General features: G+C 43.7%; 1 protein-coding gene across 1 annotated transcript; it reads left to right on the forward strand.

Annotated features, from left to right (window-relative positions):
* Positions 1-3,099: 3,099 nt before the first annotated feature.
* CNDP2 (carnosine dipeptidase 2) lies at positions 3,100-18,292 on the forward strand. The gene is made up of 12 exons (XM_054060178.1): positions 3,100-3,158; positions 5,750-5,839; positions 6,799-6,942; positions 9,370-9,532; positions 11,099-11,187; positions 12,081-12,281; positions 12,792-12,876; positions 13,436-13,596; positions 15,557-15,721; positions 16,254-16,395; positions 17,024-17,171; positions 17,576-18,292. The coding sequence occupies exons 2-12, from the start codon at positions 5,780-5,782 to the stop codon at positions 17,643-17,645; spliced, it is 1,428 nt and encodes a 475-aa protein (XP_053916153.1). The 5' UTR covers positions 3,100-3,158; positions 5,750-5,779; the 3' UTR covers positions 17,646-18,292.
* Positions 18,293-21,352: the final 3,060 nt, after the last annotated feature.

The raw sequence follows: 21,352 nt of genomic DNA on the forward strand, positions 1-21,352 counted from the left end.
AAACGCAACAAACTTCATTTTAGAAGCAGTTTCCTTTCTTATTTTTTTCTTTTTTTTCCTAATATTTTTTTCTAACATGTCATTCCCATTTCTAAGCTCCATTTGTCCACGTACAGTAGATTTGGCCATCTGCTCTTCCACCAACACAGAGCAGTGCCAGGTGTCCTGGTGCCAAGGGTTCACCAGGACCCGATGGGGTCTGTCAGGGCAGGACTTGGTGGCCATGACCCATCCCACCCCCCAGCCAGGAGCAAGGCAGCCCAGGGCACAAGGGCAGCCCGAGCCAGGGGCAGTGGGCACTTCCCTGGGGCCAGGCTGAGGCTGGATATCCGCTCAATATGGCCCATGGTCAGGCAGGACTGTGGTGGGGTGACAATCATAGCTTAGGTGGGTACCAAGCGCTGGCAGCCCGGATGGAAGCAGGTCCTACGGGCCTCCCTGTGGGCTGCCTGCAAGCCTCTTCCCATCATTCCCAGTGGGAGCAGGCAACCCTCACTGCCCAAGTCCTGGATGGTCTCTTGCCCAGGCAGCCAAACCTGCAGTGGAGGGAGTGCCCTGAGACCCATACAGCCACAGTAACTCCACCTTGTGCATTAAGCCCAGTGTAAAGCGAGTTTGCAACCATGTCACTCCTAAACCTTGTAATTCCTCAGTCTTTTCTGTAGGTTACTCAAGCCAAATTCTTATGCTTAGAGACTCTTCATCTCCCTGACCAACCAAGCAGCACCCTCAAGACTTTCTGTTGTGGTATCAGATCATCATCCACGGCTGACTGGAGCTGTGCCCTGCAGTCCACCTAGGACAACATTCACCACAGCCTTGCACAAGGTCCTAGCATTTACATCATCCACCAGAGACCACTCCTGAGCTCCTAGATTACGTTGTTCTCTCCTACAGCAGCTCCTGGTAGCTCATGGACCTCCTGTGAGCTGATAGTATGCCCTGCCTCTTCTCACTCATTTCCAGCTTGTGAGTCCCCAGTTACTGAGTGTCATGCTAATTTTATTTCTGTGATCCTCAGGGTCATCACGCTGTTCTGATTTCCTTCTCTGTCCTGATTCCATTTCCTGGCCTTGTGCCTTAGCAAATTTTATCAGCGCATTTCCTAACATTTATGGCACTGGGAATCACACCGCCCAACATGTTTGACTGAGTGGTAAATCTTCCTCAGTAACAAACAAACACTTCTACCACGGCCTGGGGCCAACCACTGTTTCTACAGTTCTATTAAGAGTGTCTATAAAACAATATTAGTTACCATATTATTATATCCATGCATGGTTAACAGCTGTAGATATCAGAGCTGTTCAATTACTCATGAACAGAACCAGCTTCAGCAGCTCCCATGTTACAAAGACTCACTCCATTTAGAATCATAGAATCATAGAATAGTTTGGGTTGGAAGGGACCTTAAAGATCACGTAGTTCCAACATCCCTGCCATGGGCAGGGACACGTCCTACTAGACCAGGCTGCCCAAGGCCCCATCCAGCCTGGCCTTCAACACCTCCAGGGGTGGTGCATCCACAACTTCCCTGGGCAACCTGTGCCAGTGTCTCACCACTCTCCCGGTGAAGAAATTCTTCTAATGTCCAGTCTAAATCTGCCCCTCTCCAGTATATATCCATTCACCCTGGTCCTATCCCTGCAAGCCTTTATGAATAGCCCCTCTCCAGCTTTCCTGTACCCCCCTTCAGGTACTGGAAGGTCACTTTAAGATCTCCTTGGAGCCTTCTCTTCTCCAGGCTGAACAAACTCAACTCTCTCAGCCTGTCCTCATAGGGAAGGTGCTCCAGGTCTCCAATCATCTTTGTAGCCCTCCTCTGGACCCATTCCAACAGTTCCATGTTCCTCTTACGTTGAGGATTCCAGAACTGGATACAGTATTCCAGATGAGGTCTCACAAGAGAGGAATAGAGGGGCAGAAGCACTTCCTTCGACCTGCTGGCCAGAGACAGAGTAATAGTAGCCTTATCGTTCATCTTTCTGCACTTGCAATAACTTATGCCTTTCCAACACTGTTAGGAGCTAAGGAAACTCTCCACTAGGTGAACTTACTTCAGTTTTGTAGCTTAGCATTCATATTACACTTTCCTTTCCTAATTTATGTAAACCATGTGTAAATCTAGCTATCTAAAATCTGTCTGACCTATCTCAACCGCAAACGTAAGAAGGTCATAATAGGTGGCCTCAAATCATGCCAGGAGAGGTTCAGATTGGATATAAGGAAAAATTTCTTCACCAAAAGGGTTATCAAGCACTGGCACAGACTGCCCAGGAGGTGGTTGATTTGCCGTCCCTGGACGTGTTTAAACACTCACAGATGAAGTGCTCAGGGATGTGACTTAGCAGTGACAGGTACAGTTGGAGTTGATGATCTCAAAGGTCTTTTCCAACCAAGTGATTCTATGATCCTGTAAGGTTGCTCCCATCTTTGTTTGAACAATTCAGTTGTCCAGACAGGCTCTGGACAGGATCTTATCTTTCCCCTTACTATCTCCCATGTTATTTCTCGTGTTATTTATCTCTTTGCTCATCTCGTTTCCCTGGAGACTGGGATGCCCATTGGCACCGCACCACCTCGAGGCGATGCTCCCACGAAGAAGGGCAGAGCGCCCACCTCTCGCGCAGGAGCGCAGTGCCTCGATCTGGCCGCTGGGGGCGCTGGAGAGCAGCGCACTCCCCGCAGGCAGCTCGACCGCGCCACCACCCCCGAGTCTCCAAGCAAGCCCCGCCCCGGAGCCATGCGATTGGCTGCTGAGGCTTGCGGGGCGGGGCCAGCACAGCCACCCGTCTCTCACTAAGCCCCACCCTTGAGCCAAAGCGATTGGCTGCACGGCGAGAGGGTCTGGGCCAGCACAGGGACCGCTCCACGCGATTGGCTGTCGCAGCGCGCTGGGCGGGGCCAGCGCAGTGACCCATCACCAAACCCCGCCCCGGAGCCACTCGATTGGCTGCCGCGATCCGAGGGGCGGGGCCAGCACGGCGACACGTCTTCCAGCGCGCCAAGCGACTGGCTGTTTCTGCGCGCGGGGCGGAGCCAGCACTGGACTGCATCACGCGATTGGCTGTCGCTGCCCGCGGGGCGGGGCCAGAGCTAGGTATTTAAAGCCCCAAGGCTGCCGGCACTCCTTGTGACAGGGTGCTGGGACAGCGTGGGTGAGTGTGTGAGCGAGCGGGCATCGGGACAGACGGGACCCCACTAACTCCTTCGCGTTGTGTCCCGTTAGGCAGTGCCACGGCTTGGCCTCTGGGGTGCCTTGCGGGAGGCCCCGCCGGGCAAGGCCTTTCCCGGTGTCCCAAGAGGTGACTGCCCGGCCTTCTGGCCCGGCCCGGCCGCTCCTCGAGGGGGAGCTGCCTCAGCTCCGCTTCCCCGCGCTTGCTCTGTCTCCCCATGAGCCTTAGGAGCCCTGCGAGATGTTGGGGGTTGCGGGGAGCTTTCGCTGTAGGAAAACTCGTCAGTTCTCAGACTTGGCCTCTGGGTCAGCTCAGCCCGAAGTGCAGCGCGGTAGGTTAAGCATGGAGTCGTTTGCTCTGTGGTGGTTACAGACCTCTTCCAACCTGGTTAAATGCTCTTCCCTTGCCTGTGGGTAAGGAAGGCAGACTTGTCACAGGGCGCTTGAGTTGTCCTATTTAACGATGAGGAAGGTGAGGCACTGGCACAGGTTGCCCAGGGAAATTGTGGCTGCCCCATCCCTGGAGGTGTACAAGGCCAGGTTGGATGGGGCCTTGGGCAGCCTGGTCTGGCGGGGCGTGTCCCTGCTCATGGCAGGGGTTTGGAACTGCATGACCTTTAAGGGTCCCTTCCAATCCAAACCATTCTATGATAATAGCATGCAGCTGTTGCAGGGCTGTGAAAAGGTAGAACTTTGGAGCCCCTTCTGTGCAGGGAGGAAGGATTCAGTTCTCTAGCCTGAAGGATCTACAGGAAATTCTAGCCCCGATTTTTGAGAGGGGAAGTAATATTCAGCCTTGTGCTGTGCAGTAACCTGCATCTGCTTTTCCAAGTTTGAAGCTGTCTGGGGCAGGTTTTTTGCAGCTCTACAGTGAGACTTGAGTGATTCAATGCTCTTTTAATTTTTAAGAGTACTTAACTGTTAAAGACAATATTCATAGTCCGTGACCTAGCAAGTAGTTCAGATCTTGTTTGTGTTGGGCAGAATATCAGCCCAACATATTGTATTTTGTGGCTGCTGTGGAGCTGAAGCCCTGATGTTGCTATGGGAACTGATTGAATGAAGAGGAGGGGCAAATGCACAGGGCTAATGCCTGTGTGCTGGTCCCTCTGAAAAGCTCTGTATGATTTCTGCCTGAGCTCTAGCTGCATGTAGGGATGGTGATGTCATTATGGAAACCAGGCTTCAGTGAGGAGCATTGCTTTAACGTGGTTAGGTCTTTATAGTCCTTCTGAAGACATTCAGTTGTTGTCGTTCGTGGCTATTGAAGAGAATGCTTGAGCTGTCTGGTGCCTTGGGGTTGTTGTAATTGGTGTTTAAAACTCATCAGTGAGATTTAAACTTGATTAATAAGTAAGTTAAATAGAAGCCATCTCCAATGAGTGGAAGGCTTTTTGTATGTCAAACATCTGTGATCTCTGTAAGTGCAACCCAGCTTGGAAGAAAATGCGTCCTGTTAGTCTTCTGTAGTTTTGGGGTGGTGTTACGTGCTTATATTGCAGTATGCTGTGTGGGACAACCTGCTGCAGCCTTTCAGCTATGCAGAGTAGTCAGCTGATCAAGAAATCCCAAGACAAACAGTCAGATGTTTTCACAGCTATCATAGTTGTCTGGTGACTTCCAGGCAGAAGTGAAAGGAAGGCTTAAAGGATCTGGTATAAAGCTGACTGAACAAAATACTGAATCACAGCAGCTGGTGTGTTCAGCAGGCTGAACTTGCCTGTTCAGTGTGTTCCGGACATTTTTTGTCTGATGGTTCACGCACTTGGATTCCAGAATTGTATTTGTAAAACTCATTATTTTCCTGCCTTACAGAAGGTGTTGTATCTTTAGCTTTGACTCAAGAACAAAGTTGAAGCCTTTTTGTTTTGTTGGTTGACTGAACAGTATGTCTTTTAAATATGAACTTTGAACTGGTAAGGAAGATAGAAAACTGAGGTGGGGAGAAGTTTTGGGTTTTCTTGCATTAACTCCAGTTGAAACTAAAATAAAATGAGGAAGTGGTAGCACTGAACTAGTCACTGACCACTTGCTCATGGCCTGCTGGGCTGGTTTCTGTTCCCATGGCTTCCCTCTGACCTTCTTTGAGAAGGCTTGGGACTTTAAAGCTGAAAAAAACAATTCTTAAGCTGCCTGCTTCTAGCTTCCTTTGTACAGCACAAAGTAAAAGTGTGGTGCTTTCTTGGAACTAGCTGCTAGCATTCAAGCTTATGGCACACTATTAGTTGAACTCTTATAATAAAATGCAACTTGAAAGAGTATACTTCATTTCAGTAACATTTTGTCTGTAATTCTGCAGTAAGGTGTAGTGCATGACTTGACTGAAGTATGTCTACAAACAAGCTTGCTCGGTTTAATTTTACTTCAGGGGAGATGCAGAGACAGTGGTGTTGGGACTACATATACATTTGTTTAGCCACTTGACTAGTTTTCTGAGAGGGAGTGGCCTTAAGTTTTATGTTCATGCAGCTTGGTGTGTGGCGTTAGCAACTGAAAGGTACAAGTCTCCTATGCCTGCTTGATTACTTTCTTTTGCTGCTTAAACCTGTGAAGGCGAAACTGGTTTTGTTACAGAACCTTCAGCAACGCTATTCTGGTCAGAAAATGTCTGCTCTTGAAACCCTCTTTAAATACATTGATGAACACCAGGACCTCTATATTCAGGTAAGTTTTCTTTCAGAGTTTTGTTCTGCAACATAGATAGCTGTGGGATATTGAAGTTAGGTGGTCAGCTTCAAGCCTGTTGCTACACCTACGTAATATTCCCAGTAATAGTGATGACAAGTACTTGGGAAGAGGAGGGATCAGGCAGTGGATGTGACTGATTTGAGTCAAGTTGGAAAACTAAGTTTAGGCATAGTTTTGTTCGAAGACTTAAATCTCCGTGGTAGATTTATTAGGAAATGTTTCGTTACTGTATAGTGCAAGCAGTGTCTGACTTAAAGTTACAAGAAATTTGTCTCTGGTTCCTGAATGCCACACTAGGTTTGTACTGTCCCTCCCCTTTTGAGATGGGAAAGGAAGGATTATAAGCAAGGCTGGAATAAAACTTTCTCATATGAAATTGTTCATATTGCTGAGGTGTGAGGGTGTGTGTGGGGTGGGGTGGTGGTGTTAGCTACTGTACTTTGCTGTTTAACCTGCTATTCGATTGTACTTTGTATAGCAGTCTCTTTTGTCTGTGAAGGAATTGGGAATATAGCATTGTATATTCCCAGGCAAGAGCTATGCCAAGCGTTCAACATGACTTTTGCCAGTGCTCCCACTATATTCACATGAGGAAAATGCTGAGGTGGCATTTCTGAGAAGCCCGGAAGACAATAGCTGCTTCTGATGCTTGAATAACGGCTATGAGAAATGGACAATAGATGCAAGCGGTCATTCTTAAGCTTACCTTACCTTAGATATTTATTGCCCTTCTGCTGCACTTCAGCAGCAGCTGTAGGAAAGTGAGATTTTAGGGAGCTTTGTGAATGATTAGTCTTTTGAGCAGAGGGCAGAGCTGATTTGCCTCAGCTTAACCTCAACTAAAACAGTTGAATTTCAAAGTGTTACATTTGTGTATGTATCCCATGCCTTAATTCGTGTGTAGTAATCTCTTTAGCTTTTATGTCTTTCTGTAGCGGTTGGCTGAGTGGGTGGCAATCCAGAGTGTGTCAGCATGGCCTGAGAAGAGACCTGAAATCAGACGCATGATGGAGGTTGCTGCGAAGGATATTGAGCGACTGGGAGGCACAACTCAACTTATGGATATTGGGAAACAAAAAGTATGTGAACATCTCCATGCTAGCTTAGCAGAAATATTGTCTTTAGAAGATGAGGTGTTTTGCACCAGACTGACTTCTTATGATCCCAGTAAGAAAGGCACTTAGACTCCATAAAGTCTCATTTAAAATGCTGTTTATTAGAACTACCGCTATAAGGAGGATAGTACAGATAATCTTATGTCCCTTTAGAACTGGGAACCCCAAGAGGTGCAGCATCTAGCAGGGATCCATTCAGTGTGCAGCTTGCTGTGCAGGTCTCATTCATGGAAGTGTTACCCTATTTTATTTATTCAAGCTGCTTGATTCCACTGACAAATGAAAAGGATATTCACATGAGGACTTCTGCTGCACCCTTAGATAAAAACAAGGACATGCAGGTGTTGTAATCGCCGGTGCTGAGTGGGAACTGCCTGCAAGCTGCAGTCAACTGGCCAAGTTTATCCTGCTGCCCAAGGATATGCACAGCACAATAAAGGCAGAAAGGTGAAGCTGTTTCTGCAGCAGAGGCTTGGGTGTACTAAGGCTAACTGTGTGGATCACAAATTTCTTGATGTGTGATGGCCTTCTGGTCAGGATTACGACACGAGGGTCTTGTGGGTAGCAGACTACAAAGGCAGTACTTGTTAGTGTGGGATGTCTTTTCTAGTCTGAGCTTCCCTTTAAGAACTTTGTTTATAGTAAGCCTTGGCATCCAGATCAGTTAAGCATGTTGTGTTACACTTACTATACAGTCCAAAGTGTATCTTAAATACTTTTCTAACTGAACAGGAGCAAAGCTCCTGCGAACAAAAATAATAGATATTCTTTACAGCAAGCTAACGTCAGCCCTTAGACCCACAGGCTGTAAAGATACTGAAATTTCAATCAGTCCTCTGGGACACTTTTGGGCTCTTCCAGAAGTATTATATTTGTCACAAGATTGCACTGCTTCCTTACCAGATACAGGAAGATCCTTAATAGGATGTAACCTCCTTATTTATAGCTGTCTAGAAAATGTAAGTGAGAAATGTAGTGCTTATGAGAGTAACAGTCTCATCCTAGGGATCAATCCACTTGATCGGCTCTTCCTTCGAAGTGACTCATCACTACATGCCACAGAATAAGGCCCATACCAAAGTTTAGACTAGTGTTTGGATACTGGGATTCAAAATCCCCATGTACTGGAGTGTTTTCTAGTTTTAGAAGATCGTTCTTGTAGTTGGTGCTGATGCCTGGTGGGTGGAATCCGTGCATCAGAACCCACCGAGCAGTTGTTTTTTGACAACTGGAGTATACTTGTTTGTAGCACCATGGGTCCCAGCAGGGAAGCAACAACTTCATGTGTCCTCTTGGGAGGGAATCTGCAAGACAATTCTAGCTCAGCTAACTACAGCCTAAAATCCCATGAAAGTGTTTCAATTAGTTCAGTGGCAGACTTGTTCTTTCATCAGTGTGACTTCTTGGAGGCAAGAACTGATTTTACAGAGTTGATTACAAGTAACATTTGTATTTAGATGCAATTCTTGCATCTGAATTGAAGTTAACTTTAGTATTTAGTTTTATATTAAATATAGATAAGACTAGTCAGTTTATGTATGTTGCTCTTCACTGGTATAGCAGCAATGTAGAGCAACTGGCAAACTTGTCCATTCTAACTTAGTTTACAGCTGCACAGCTGTTTGTACTGTGTACTGGTTACTGTAAGTGTAAATTCTTGCAATAACTCTAATCACTTAGAAATGTAGCTGGCTGAGGACAGTGTAACCTGTTGATTAAAAAAATCAGAGCTTGGAGCCCATATGAACAAAAAGCCAAAGCCAATCATGATCTGCTGAACAGTGTCTAGGAGTTTGTGTTCACTGGAAGAGAAATAGATGCTGACTGGGAACAGCCTGTGAGAATTGTGGGCTATTCCAAAGAACTAAGCAAAGTTCAAATCTTGAACTAAGTGCATCAGCACTACACTGCCCTTTCTTAACAGTATAGGCTAGTCTAGAGAAATACAGCTGTTTGACCTTATTTGGCTGTAGGCACGTGTTACACTTGGTGATACTGCTGAGTATGAAAGCTATACTCTGGACAGGATGGAAGTGCAGTGGCAAGCGATGCAGAATGCAGTATTGAGGGGAGCTTATCACTTGTGCTTAGGTCAGCACTAGATATGGGGCCTTGGCATGCAACGGCCGGCTCTGCAGACATCTAATGTAGGATATTTATCTTTAAGCTAACAGTTCTGAGTGGTTTGGAACACTTTGTTACTGGGACTTGTCAGAAAACTTACTGGCATGGTGTAGTCATGCCTTCATTGGCACACTGCTTCTGACAATCAGTTTAAGTAGCTTAGTTTTGTTTAGCTGTCTATGTTGCTGTATTAATTCATTCATTGGATAAAGATGTGCCACTCTAGCATTCCACATTTGAATAAAACTTCTTGCCTCCATTTTCTAGCTGCCTGATGGATCAGAGATCCCTCTCCCACCAATTGTTCTAGGAACACTTGGCTCGGATCCACGCAAAAAGACAGTGTGTGTGTATGGTCACTTAGATGTTCAGCCAGCAGCACTAGAAGATGGCTGGGATAGTGAGCCCTTCACGCTCGTAGAAAGAGAAGGTAAGAGCGATGGACTTGACAAACTGCTGAGCATTTCTTTAACAAGTATGCTTGTTTCTTAACTTATGCTTGTTCTAAAGTTGTACCCTTCATTGAAAGGGCAAGGAGAGTGAGAACAGACATGGGTGTTTAAAATACTGTTGCGATAAAAGATGGGGAGTGGGAAATGGTAAACAAGTAGAGATGCAAAATCTCAGCTGCTCTCGGGGCTTGTTTCCTTTTCTCATGGTCTTGTACTTGCATGTTATCTTCCTTGTAACTACAGTGGAGTCTTAACTGCTGTCTTCTGTAGTAACAATTTATTGCCAGAAAGCTTTCTAGAACTAGTTTCTTGTGCGTTGTTCACAACTTGCAGCCTGTAGGGTTATGTCAGACTACAGGGATTTGGAGCTGCTACAGGGGATGGACATTCAATACAGCTATTTGCCTGGTGGTGGAAGTTGTGCAGCAGTCTCCCTGGGTTGCCTTGTTTGCTTACTGTGCTACAATGAGTACTGCAGGAGATGTGTTTTACAGAGCTAGTGCCCAGACAAGCATCTCTCTCCCATAAATGTGGGTGAAGAAATCATGCAGTAATTCCTGTTGAAGAAACACGTTGCTGGTACCCAAGAGGAGGCTAAAACTTTCTTTTGTATTTAAAGCTGGTGCTACCAATAGCCTCTTCCTTGTTCGGGTTGCTCAGTGAGTGTCAGAGGTCATATGAGTAGAAGGACATTAGCTATTCTTGTTTAGGTGTTAATCATTGCCAAGAAAAGTATCTGTGGTAAGTAGTATTTCTACCTGGGCATTGGTCACAGGGAACAGAGTCCAAGTTACAAAGTTGGATTATCTTATCTGATAGCTAGAGGTAGACCTGCCTCAGGCTGTGCCTGATCTCTGTGCAGCAGGCATTGTAGGAGACATTTGCCAATGCCTCCTTACCTTGCAAGCTGTCTGGCTTGTTCTGTCACTGTGGTTACACCTAGTGCTTAGGGGTTGTAGCCACAGCTCTGAGTTGCAGTAATACCTACCTTTACTATGATCCCGGGTGCTACACTTCCCTGGACTTTCCTGTAGCCTGTAGAACTTGTCTTTATTTGAAGCCCTCTCAGGGGAGATTCACATTTATCTGGAGGATCCAGAGAAGTAATTGGTTACTAGGTACTGATGCCTTACTCTTCAAACAAAGCACTGTTGAATTGAAGATAATGCTGGATAGGTTTGTATTGAAAGGAGGTGGGTTGTTTCTATACCCTTACTGCTGTGTTTGCAGAAAATTGTTATTGTCAAGGATAGAGAAACAACTTATCCCAAGGTAGTTACCTCTTTTCCAGGCTTATGTTCAATTCCTATTCAGGGAGACACTGGGGGAAGAGGTAGAGTAGTTCTGTGAGTGAACTATTGCAATCCTGTACCTGTCCTACTTGTGTGGCTGTATGAAGTGAGATGCAAATGTGCTACTTCAGAAGAATCAGAAATGAAAGTTAATATAAGTGGGGCTAAAAATGTTTTCTCCTGCAGGCAAGAGATGACTGAATCTTCATGATAATTTTTCTCCACAGTGGTTAATTTGTCTTGTTTGTACAGGAAAGCTGTATGGGCGAGGATCAACAGATGACAAAGGTCCAGTGCTTGCCTGGCTGAATGCCTTGGAGGCTTATCAACAAACTAACCAGGTGTGTACCCAAGATTTGTCCTGCTTTTTCCCATACAGCTGAGTCTAGCAATAAATGTTATCCAAGCCACAAACCTTTGAGGCAAGCCTGCTTATTCAGCAGATCAGAGGAGCGATGCAGTAATCCTCTAAATACCCTAATGTCTCAGGGTTGAGTTGACTTGCTGGCAAGTTAGTCTTGTAGAGGCTTAGATTGCACTTTAAACATTTTTGTTTTAATGCAATGTGTAGGAGGGAAAACACATACACAAGCATCTGGAACAGCAGGAGTAAGCAATATGATCACCTTTGTGTAAGGATGCCAAATTAACTTGGCCTTTAATGTCTCACTGCCACTGAGCTTTAAGAAGAGACTAAGTTAGTAACACTAAACTGGGCACTTTTCAGCTTCTGTTGAAGAAAAATCAGGAATAGCTCATGGTGACTGCTTTACCTTGCAAGACAAGTTGCTGTTACGTGTGAGAAGAATTAGCAGCTCTCAAGTGCTGTCTAGGCAGAGAATGTGATAGGCAGGATAGACAAGGTAGCTCTGGCTCTCCTACTGTGGCATGCAATTTCTGTGGTTAATGTTAGTTTTCCTGGCCCTGTGACTTTGGCAATAGATTTCTGCTGCATTCCCACAGTTAAAATGATTTGGAACAAGTTGTTCTAGAACTCAATTAAAATTTTTCAAAAAATTTGAATTCCATCTGATGAAGGGTGGTATAAGTGCCCTCAATGTAAATGCAGTCCAAATTTTGTAATACTTTGTATATAACCAACAAATTCCACAGTTGTGGAACTAATTTACTTATGTCCATTTTTTGCTTTGTACATGACAAAAAAAATTACTGACTGCTGGAGGACTCCAGTGTGTTAATATACTTAATCTGTTCTTGGTTTTCATTTTCAAAGGACTTTCCAGTAAATGTTAAGTTCTGCCTAGAGGGAATGGAAGAATCGGGATCCGAAGGCCTTGATGAACTGATTTTTGCCCAGCAAGACACTTTTTTGAAAGATGTGGATTATGTTTGCATTTCGGACAACTACTGGCTAGGCAAGAAGAAACCTTGTATCACCTATGGCTTGAGGGGGGTCTGCTACTACTTCATAGAGGTAAGTGCTGGAATACAGTGCGAAGCCTGTATTAAGCTGAATTTTTCTACTGGAGAAGAATGGTAGCTCAAACTCTTTCATGGCAATACCCTTTTAGAAAAGGTGAAACTGGCTACTTAAAACAGTTGCTACTAATTGTCAAATCTTCCTTTTACTATCCTTTATGATACTTGGATTGGAGCGATAGCTTTTAGGTGTATGAAGCATAAGCCAGCACCTTCACTGGTGATTTACTCGTGACATAGGTATCTTCATCCAGATATTTTTCTTGAGTTCAGGAAGAAATGACACCACTGAGGTACATAAGGTTAGGACAGTCAGTACTAAGGGCTTGTACTCCACAGAGCAATAAAAAGCATATCTCTCTTACTGTACTACGACTGAGAGGTCTGGTTTCAAAAACAGATGCGTTCTCAAAATACATGCAGCAAAAAGCTAGAGTAAAAGTCTGTGTGTTTGACTGTAAGTTCATGCTAAAACTAACCTGAATTTTAATCTACTTCAAACCAGGTGGATTGTAGTGACAAAGACCTTCACTCTGGAGTTTATGGTGGTTCTGTACATGAGGCCATGACAGATCTCATTACTCTAATGGGTAAGAAAAAGCAGGTTTCACTGAGTGAATCTAAAATGAGAGTAAGAGCCCTTAAAGCATGAGTTTGTTTATAGAGTGTGTATGCAAGCGGTTGCCCTAAGGGCTGCTGACCAATGAAGTGGTGCTTGCCAGCTATGCATAGAACTGGCTGGTGCCTTAGAAAACTTCTTGGCAAGACCTTCATCATATTTCTGTATCTATCTACTTTAGCTTCCCTTAATGTTGCTACAAACTTGTATATTAATTAAATCAGCTCTTTTCTGCTAACTGTTCTATAGATGCCATATTGACCTCCTTGGGAATCCTACCTGCAAACATCCAGCCAAACATGTAGCAGTAGAATTAAATGCAGTTGCAGGAAAGCGCACACTTTGGATAGCTGCAAATTCCACAAGTGCCTTCCATGCTTAGTGGAACAGGCTCTGGGAGATAGAGGTTGGAATTTCATTAGACTTAGAGTCTTCAGAAGGTGAAGACTTCTGTTTCCCATGGAAGGTGTTCCCAGCAATGACATCTTGTTTCTTCTGGTTGAATCCTGATATTAGGTGCTTGTTTACAGGTTCCCTTGTAGACAAGGAAGGGAAAATCCTAATCCCAGGTATTAATGAAGCAGTGGCACCTGTTACTGATGAGGAGCTGGCACTATATGAGAAGATTGATTTTGACCTGGAAGAATATGCAAAAGATGTAGGAGCAACTAAACTGTTGCATGATACAAAGGTATAATGTACTACTTATCTACCCTGGTTAGCTGTGTTAGGTCAAGGTATCTGTCTTAGTAGAAGACAGAAACAAGCTTCTGTGGATACTTGTGTAGTTACCAAGTAATTTAGTAGGCAGAAAATTCATCTGATATCTTTAAAATTATGAGAATGTCTTGAAGATAATCTTACCTCCTGTATGGTTGACTGTGTACTTAACACTAGCAGTTTCTCTGCAAAGTGCTAGATGATTGGAGACTTAGTTTAGGTTATCCAATGTTTAAGGCAAGCAGTCTAGGCAATTTTACATTTTCTCCTAAACTGATATATAAGTAGCACTTCAAACTTGTACAGAACTTTCTCTGTTGAATGCTTTTCCCTTAACATTAGATGAGAACTGTTAGCACCTCTACAGAAATCAGATTCCATATCTGTGTGAAGTGTCCCACTTCCTAAATCTGTGTGAAATTCAACAGGTTATCAGAAATAAAGTAGTTGCTCAGAGCCAGTTTCTCATAAGGTGAGAAACCAGCTTGAGATCTAGCTGTGGTGAGCTTAAGGTTGACATACTGAACGCTTTCCTACACCTGACAAGTACCGACTGTTTTGTAGCCATGAGTTAGGCAGCCACCCAAACCCAAATATTTGAACAGGTCCAAGTTCAATAAACTCATGTCTGAACTTCTCAGATCTTCATCCTGGGAGCTCTCCAAATGAATGCTTTTAACAGTATTGAATCTTGCAAGGTATAGGTAGTACTAATTTTAAAGCATGTAAATGTAAATACATATATTGTAAAAAGCAGAAACTAGTGTTTTAAGAGACAAGTTTACATGTGTAGGCCTGTCTTCTGTCCTAGTACTGTCAGGAGGAGACTTCAGACTCAAATAGGTGCAAGTAATAATTTAATATCCTGAACTTTGTCTTTACATACTCGGGTTTATATCAACTGAAAGCACACAGGCTTCCTTGTTTGGCCTTGTCATATAAAGTATGGATGAAATACAGCTTGTATATAAAGGAGGAGATGGCAAAGTGTTCCTCATAGATGATGCTGAACTAAAGCTGTTCAGTCTTGGCTAGCCTGAAATCCTAGCTTAGCTGACCAGTGGAGTTCTAAGTTGCATGTGTACAAGGAGGGTATTAGGGCTAAGGAGAGATGTGGAAGAGAAGACTGTAATCTCCAGATGAGAAACAATGTGATTGAAAGATTTGAACAGTGACAGTTCAGTTCTGTTTGCGAGGAGATTAGAGGCAGGTTGTATCTGAACAAAACAAACAATATTAAAGCCACAGAATTTATCCTGAATCGTTACAATGTCAGGTTTGAGACATGGTAGCTGTCACAAGGTGCTGATGTGTTGAACTCGGTGTACTGAATTCATAATATCCAAGGCAACAAGGAGGAAATGCCTGTTATTACTGTGTGATTTCAGATACACTTTTGCAATGGAGCTCACCTCACTGAACTGAGTTCAGCCAGTTTAATGCAACCGATACAAATGTCAAAAGTATGCTCTGTGCCTCAGCCTGCACAGTGGTGAAGCTTTAGAAAGCTTTAGAAACTTTAGAAAATGTGTGATCTTTATAAGCATGTGACTCAGAAGGAATCTACCTGACCTGAGGCAGTGGAGACTAGACCTTCCGATACACTCCCTACAGACTGTGCTTAAGCATCATATGAATGTTTTTTTGTGTCCTTGTCAGAAACAGACTAGTCTGTCCAGTAAGTTCCGTAGAACTAGGGGAAAGCCAAACTAGAGCTACTGAATCTCAAGATGTTGATGACCCAGCAGTCGTAGCAAAATGTGTGCTTAGTGGGAATAACAGCTTCTCTTTAACCGAGTGATCTTGAATGACCTGCATTTGTCCATGGGGGGAAGCACTGTTTCTAAGTCTTCATTAGATGGAAGAAGTTATTACTTTGTGACCTTTGTTAAACTGTATATAACCTTGAGTCTATCCCTTTGCTTCTTCAGAGAGATATCCTTATGCATAGGTGGAGGTACCCTTCCTTGTCTCTCCATGGAATTGAAGGAGCCTTCTCAGCCCCTGGAGCCAAGACTGTGATTCCTAGGAAAGTAATTGGCAAGTTCTCAATCAGGATTGTGCCAAACATGACTCCTGAAGAAGTCACAAAGCATGTACGTTGAGATGGATTGATAGCCTCAAACCAACTGGTGTCTCTAAGCTTCTGTTCTGTATGCCTAGGGGAAGAGTGTTTCTGGTTTCTAAAGCAGTCCAATTTATTTACTTTGCCATCTTCCCTGTTCTGCACTTCAACTCCGATAACTTAGGGAATCACTGTATGGTCCCGCACTGGACTGTTGTGGTCTTGCCATGCAGTTTCTCTCAACGATCTTGAAGAAAGAGCTCAGGAGTAAATGCTGATTTGATTGTAGGGTGCTTGGATTACCGGAAGTGTATAGTCAAAATTATAAGTTTGACATACTGGCTAGCAGTTTTACAATATACTGTTAAGTTGCCTAAAGGAGATATTCTGACTTCAGAGCAGAGATACTTAGGAATAATATGAATTAATTGTAATAGGAAAAGTATTGCTGCACGGTAGTAGTGACCTGCAAGTCCCTAAGATGCTTTTAGTATACTGTCTTTATCAATTTTCATAGAAATTCTAACAATAGATAAAACTGTTCAATCTTTTCTTTCTTTTAGGTTGAAGACTACTTGAGCAAAAAGTTTGCAGAGCTGCATAGTCCAAACAAATTCAGAGTATACTTAGGCCATGGTGGAAAACCCTGGGTGTCAGACTTTAATCATCCCCACTATGTGGCTGGTAGAAAGGCCATGAAGACAGGTCAGTGAGTTTTTTGCTTGGCGTGTGGAGGACTAAAGAGGTCCCGTTCCAGCACCTCAAGAAATACTGAGGTCAGGTCTATAGAATATTTAGTGCTCTGCACTTGGGTTTGGCTCACTAATGATGTGTCATGTGCAATCCTTAAACTCAGGTCTGAGGTACAGGAAGGATGGAAGCAATGCCAAGCTCAATCTTACTATATTGAACAAGTCTGTCGGTATGGTGTTTGCTTTTGCATAAGGATGAGACTCAGTAGTTCAGATCACTGGCTTAGCCAAAGCCCTCAAAGCTCAGTTATCCTAGCATCCTTCTTAATTATGCTGGGCCAACTGGATTGCACAGGGCAACTACAGCAATTCTAATTTTTATATTGGAGGATGAACGGGCTTTCAGGTTAACTATTACTTGTGTAATTGGACTCTGAAGGTGATAGTACTCCAGTACTACATCTAGGGGGCAGATGCCACAGTTCTGCCACATCTGCTGCCTGGCTGCTTAAAACAGCGCAAGATTTGTTTAGTGCAGAGTACAGAAGTGGTTGGTACTTGATTGCTTAAGCAGCAGTTAGGATCTGTGTTTTGAAAACCAAATACAGTTCCAAACTCACCCGAGTGTCACTTTATTCTAGTTTTTGGAGTTGAACCAGACCTGACAAGGGAGGGAGGAAGCATTCCTGTTACCCTTACTTTTCAAGAAGCAACAGGCAAGAATGTCATGCTGCTTCCTGTTGGAGCTGCAGATGATGGTGCCCACTCTCAAAATGAGAAGCTAAACAGGTAAGAGAATTTTTAGCTCTCTACCAGGCTGAGTTGCAGAATAGACCAAGAACTGAGTTCTTGCTTTTCTTTAATCCTCTGGAAGGCAAAGTGCTATTCTCCTAGCAGAGAATGACTGGTTGGGGAACTAGTCTGTAGCTGAATTTTGATCTCTTTACTCCTGGTTTTATATGCTTAAAACCACAAGAGGGTTTTGTGTTTTGGTCTCAGGGAGCTTGGCTACTCCTTGCCCTAAGGGTGGCATTTCTCCCTTGCCAGGGAAAATGCAGGGGGGTCAGGAGTGGTGCCTGCAACAGTAATGCCTGTAGTGTCTGTGTGCCTAGGATTGATACTGCAAAAAAGCACAACTGATAGCTTTCATTAGCATTATCTTAGTTTCAACTGTATTTCTATGTTCTTTCCAGGTACAACTACATCCAGGGGGTGAAGATGCTTGGTGCTTACCTCTATGAAGTCTCCCAGCTGAAGGACTAAGTTAGACACCTTACCTTCTGGCTTGTGGATCAGAAGTCTGAATTGTCCTATAAAATGTTATAAATTACCAACTCTTATATGGCTCCCCTTTTCCACCAACACTTCACCACTTTAGTGGGGGAGAGGGAAGCATGCAGTTTCACTTGACAAAGAACACTATATACCAAAAATACTTCTCTGAAGGCTTACTTCCAATGACACAGTACTCCTTATCTGGCCAGCAGTCCTGAACTGCATCTTTGTCTGCTCTGTATCACTTCAAAGTAGTGGTTTGCTGTATTCATCTACTTTTCCTGTAAAGCAGGAGGAATGGTTTGCTCTCAACTGTTTAAGCAGCTGCATCAGTTGCAGAACTGCCAGCCAACTTTAAGGAACTTATTCCTGGATGCATCCTGGAGGTAGTCAAAATAACAGATTATGGGGGTATACTGGAATGTGCTCAAGCTGTAGTGAGGCATCTGTCCTCCTGAGTGATTTGGAAGACCAGTTTGTCTCTTACAGTTATACCTGCCTGCAGGTTTCAGTTTACAGTGAATTAAGTTATAACAAAATTCACTGTACTAAGGACTGCTGGCTATCTTTTTGTAAAGTTCCCTTTGTACTCCATAAAAAGGACAATAAATAATCATGCTCTGGAGTTTGGCTCTTGGTCTCTGAGGGTTAAATAATGACTTGGGAGGGAAAGCAGCTTCATGTAACTTGGGAGGAGCTCTATGCCTGAGAAGTCAGATGAGCAACACGGCAACACAGACTTGTACTTCTTGGGAATCCAAACTTGTATTCATTAGGCTCTGGTTCCATAATGGCTTGTTGACTTGAAGCAGACGTTGCTAAATGCTGCTCTCCTGAGGGATAACAGGCTCAGAAATGTTCCATTTTGCCTCTGTAAGCAAATCATCACAATGTAGCACAACTGATGACACTGCGAGGGTGTGGGTGGAATTTGTAGGCATTAAGTGGGGAGAAGAGCATCACTCATTGCAACTAGTGACTGACATACAGCTTGCAGCTGTTTTTTGGAAACATTCAACCTCCAACATTTCTGGTATTATGTCAAAAAACAAGCCCTATTTGTGCTAATCTGAACTGAATTTGGCTGACTGTTTCTGAATTCCCTGACCAAGGCTAGCAGGCTAAGCTAGGTATTTCAAGGGGTGATGCTTTGGTCTGAGAACTGCCTGTGAGTATGGTGCAGTCCTGTAGCATGAAAAAAGGGGTAAGCAGCATGTGATGCTTCCTCCCTTCGTAGGGGCAGAAAGCAGAAATGCCGATCTGTTTTTCACTGTTGCTTGATGGAGTCTTAAAGTAGACAGCTGTTGGGGCAGGAAGGAGGCTTTTGTTCTCACTGTGAAGCTTCTACAGTTCTGCCTTCCTTGCCTGTTCTGTTTGGTTTATCATGAAAGTTGATGCTCTGTGATAATCTGGTATTGTTAAACTTTGCATTTGTACTTGCAGCTGGGGCACGATCTGAGACCTGTGTCACATGCCCATGTCAGTACTTGATAGTGCCAAACATTTGTGCAAGCATAGAGTAGAGTAGGTAGGAGGCTGCTAGGTTCTCACTTTTCATGGGAACTACTCTGCTGCACTGTGTAGCCTGTGCATAGGGTGAGACTGGCACTCTGAGATCAATTAGTTATACAGGATAACTAGTCCTAGCAATCCATGTGTTCAAAGCAGGCTCCTCAGTTGCTGAATTGACACCTCAGACTTCTCTAAAGGGGGTAACTTTACACAAAGAGAATTCCCTGGCTGTTGGCGAGTTTGTGTTACTTACTCTCTACCTATCATTTTGAAAAGTGTCAAAACTGGAAAAATAATCTACTTCCTGGACTGAGGTAACACAGTGCGTAAAGAAAAAACTTATTTAAGCAGTAGGAAAGCCAATAATTTCATGACCTATGTTCAGAAAGTAAGCATGTTTGTAGTTGTCTTATTTTATTTGTAACTTCTCTGGAGAATTGGTTAATTGGCACAAGCTCTGCATTGGATCCTGTACTTACTGAATAAATACGGTATGGCAGACCTGGAATGCCCAGAACAGAGGGAGGTGTGTTAAGGGATTTGTAGAAGAGGCTGGGAAGCAGATCTTACTGGGGACATAGCGGAAATATTTGGGCACATAAGTGCCAGAACCCCAGGAAAAGGAGATTTGCCCGAGTAAAATGCAGGCACCTATTGAAACACATAGACGTAACTTGCTGAAGTAAGGGGTCCTTTATGAGGTTAATAGGTTTTCAGATTTGTTTTTAAAGTTGGAAATAAGGTGATCTATAACCTTGCTGCAGCAGAGCTTGCTTTTCGATGCACTATCTCTTGTCCCTATCTAAGGTGACCAAAAAAGCAGTAGTACTCGGTCTGAATGAACAACACAGCCAAAATGGACTAGTGGCGCTCCTGGTCTCTGTTTCTGTAGTCTACCTGCTTCAGACTTGACTCCCTGAAGACTTCTGGGAAATTAGTATCTACTGCAGAAATTTGGTTTGCTACCTTTTTGAATGCCTGTTGCATTGTAGGAGGAGTTTGCTTAGCCCAAGTTGTTTGAAAACAGCTCTATTGTACAGTACAGAAGTGTCTCACACAATGTGAACATGAGCTAAAGGTGAAAACAAAAATGTATCAGTGAAGCACAGAAGCTCACAGCACCATCTGCTGGGTGTAGAAAGGCTCCTCTGTATTTTCCACACAGAATGTCATAGCAGCACTTTTACCTGTTATGGTTTATTGAGAGGCTTGGCCAGCTTCAGTTACTATATTAACATGAAAGCTTGTATAATTAATAGCCATTGATAGATGCTCATTAAAAGACTTCTAAGTGAACTGACTTGTCTACTAGACCAGAGTAGGGGTGAGTACCACCACCAGCAGGGCAAGACTATAGATGTTTCAGGTGGTTGGTTAGCCTGGGTAGCTGTCATGTATTTTTACTGTGCTAAGTAACTCCTATGTGATATTAAACACTAGAAAAATTTTCTTGCTTGGGTTTGCATGAGTTTCTTCCTCATGGTCTTTACTTATAGCCACTATAGCCTGTCTAGGAATGCCTGGAGCTATGCCTTGAACAGCTCTACAAATGTGAACAGCTACGTTCTCCAGTTTTCCTGAGTGGAGATATGCCAGCTGTATTTACAAGCAAGCATAAGCAAGGCCATCAAAAGAAATGTGGCTTCAAACTTTTCTGATCTGGTAAGTGTCTGAAGCTTGGCTGGACCTATCGGAGTACCAACATGTCTGCATAGCTTACACTTATTTACTGCTTAGACAATCGTTTCAAGATGTTATTCTCTTTTACTTGTCAACCACTTGTATCTTAGGGATAAACCAGATGGAAGTCCAGATTTTTTTTCTTTTCACAAGCTTCTGTTTAGCTAAGTTATGTCAAAGTATGCTACACTCCTTCCAATACTAAACTAAAAGTAGTTGGATCAACTTTGCACCTTCTCTGTGTCTCCCCAACCCAGTTTTGCTTTTCTTATCCAGGTTCCCTTCCAGTCAAGGTTTATGGAACTGTCCAATTCTGCTTTATTTGAAAGCTGGAGTTTTAGTAAAGATTCTGAGAAGGTTTGTATGCCCTTGCTTAGCTATTTCTTTTCTTAAGTAACTTAAATCATCATCACCAGTTTCCTGGAAACTAATTCTGGGAACCTGGGAGGATTACTTGCAGAAAGAAAGATGACTTCATAAATAGGCAGCTGGATAGAAAAAAA

Source organism: Cuculus canorus, chromosome 2, assembly GCF_017976375.1.
Source record: "Cuculus canorus isolate bCucCan1 chromosome 2, bCucCan1.pri, whole genome shotgun sequence".
In the NCBI taxonomy this organism is placed as follows: domain Eukaryota; kingdom Metazoa; phylum Chordata; class Aves; order Cuculiformes; family Cuculidae; genus Cuculus; species Cuculus canorus.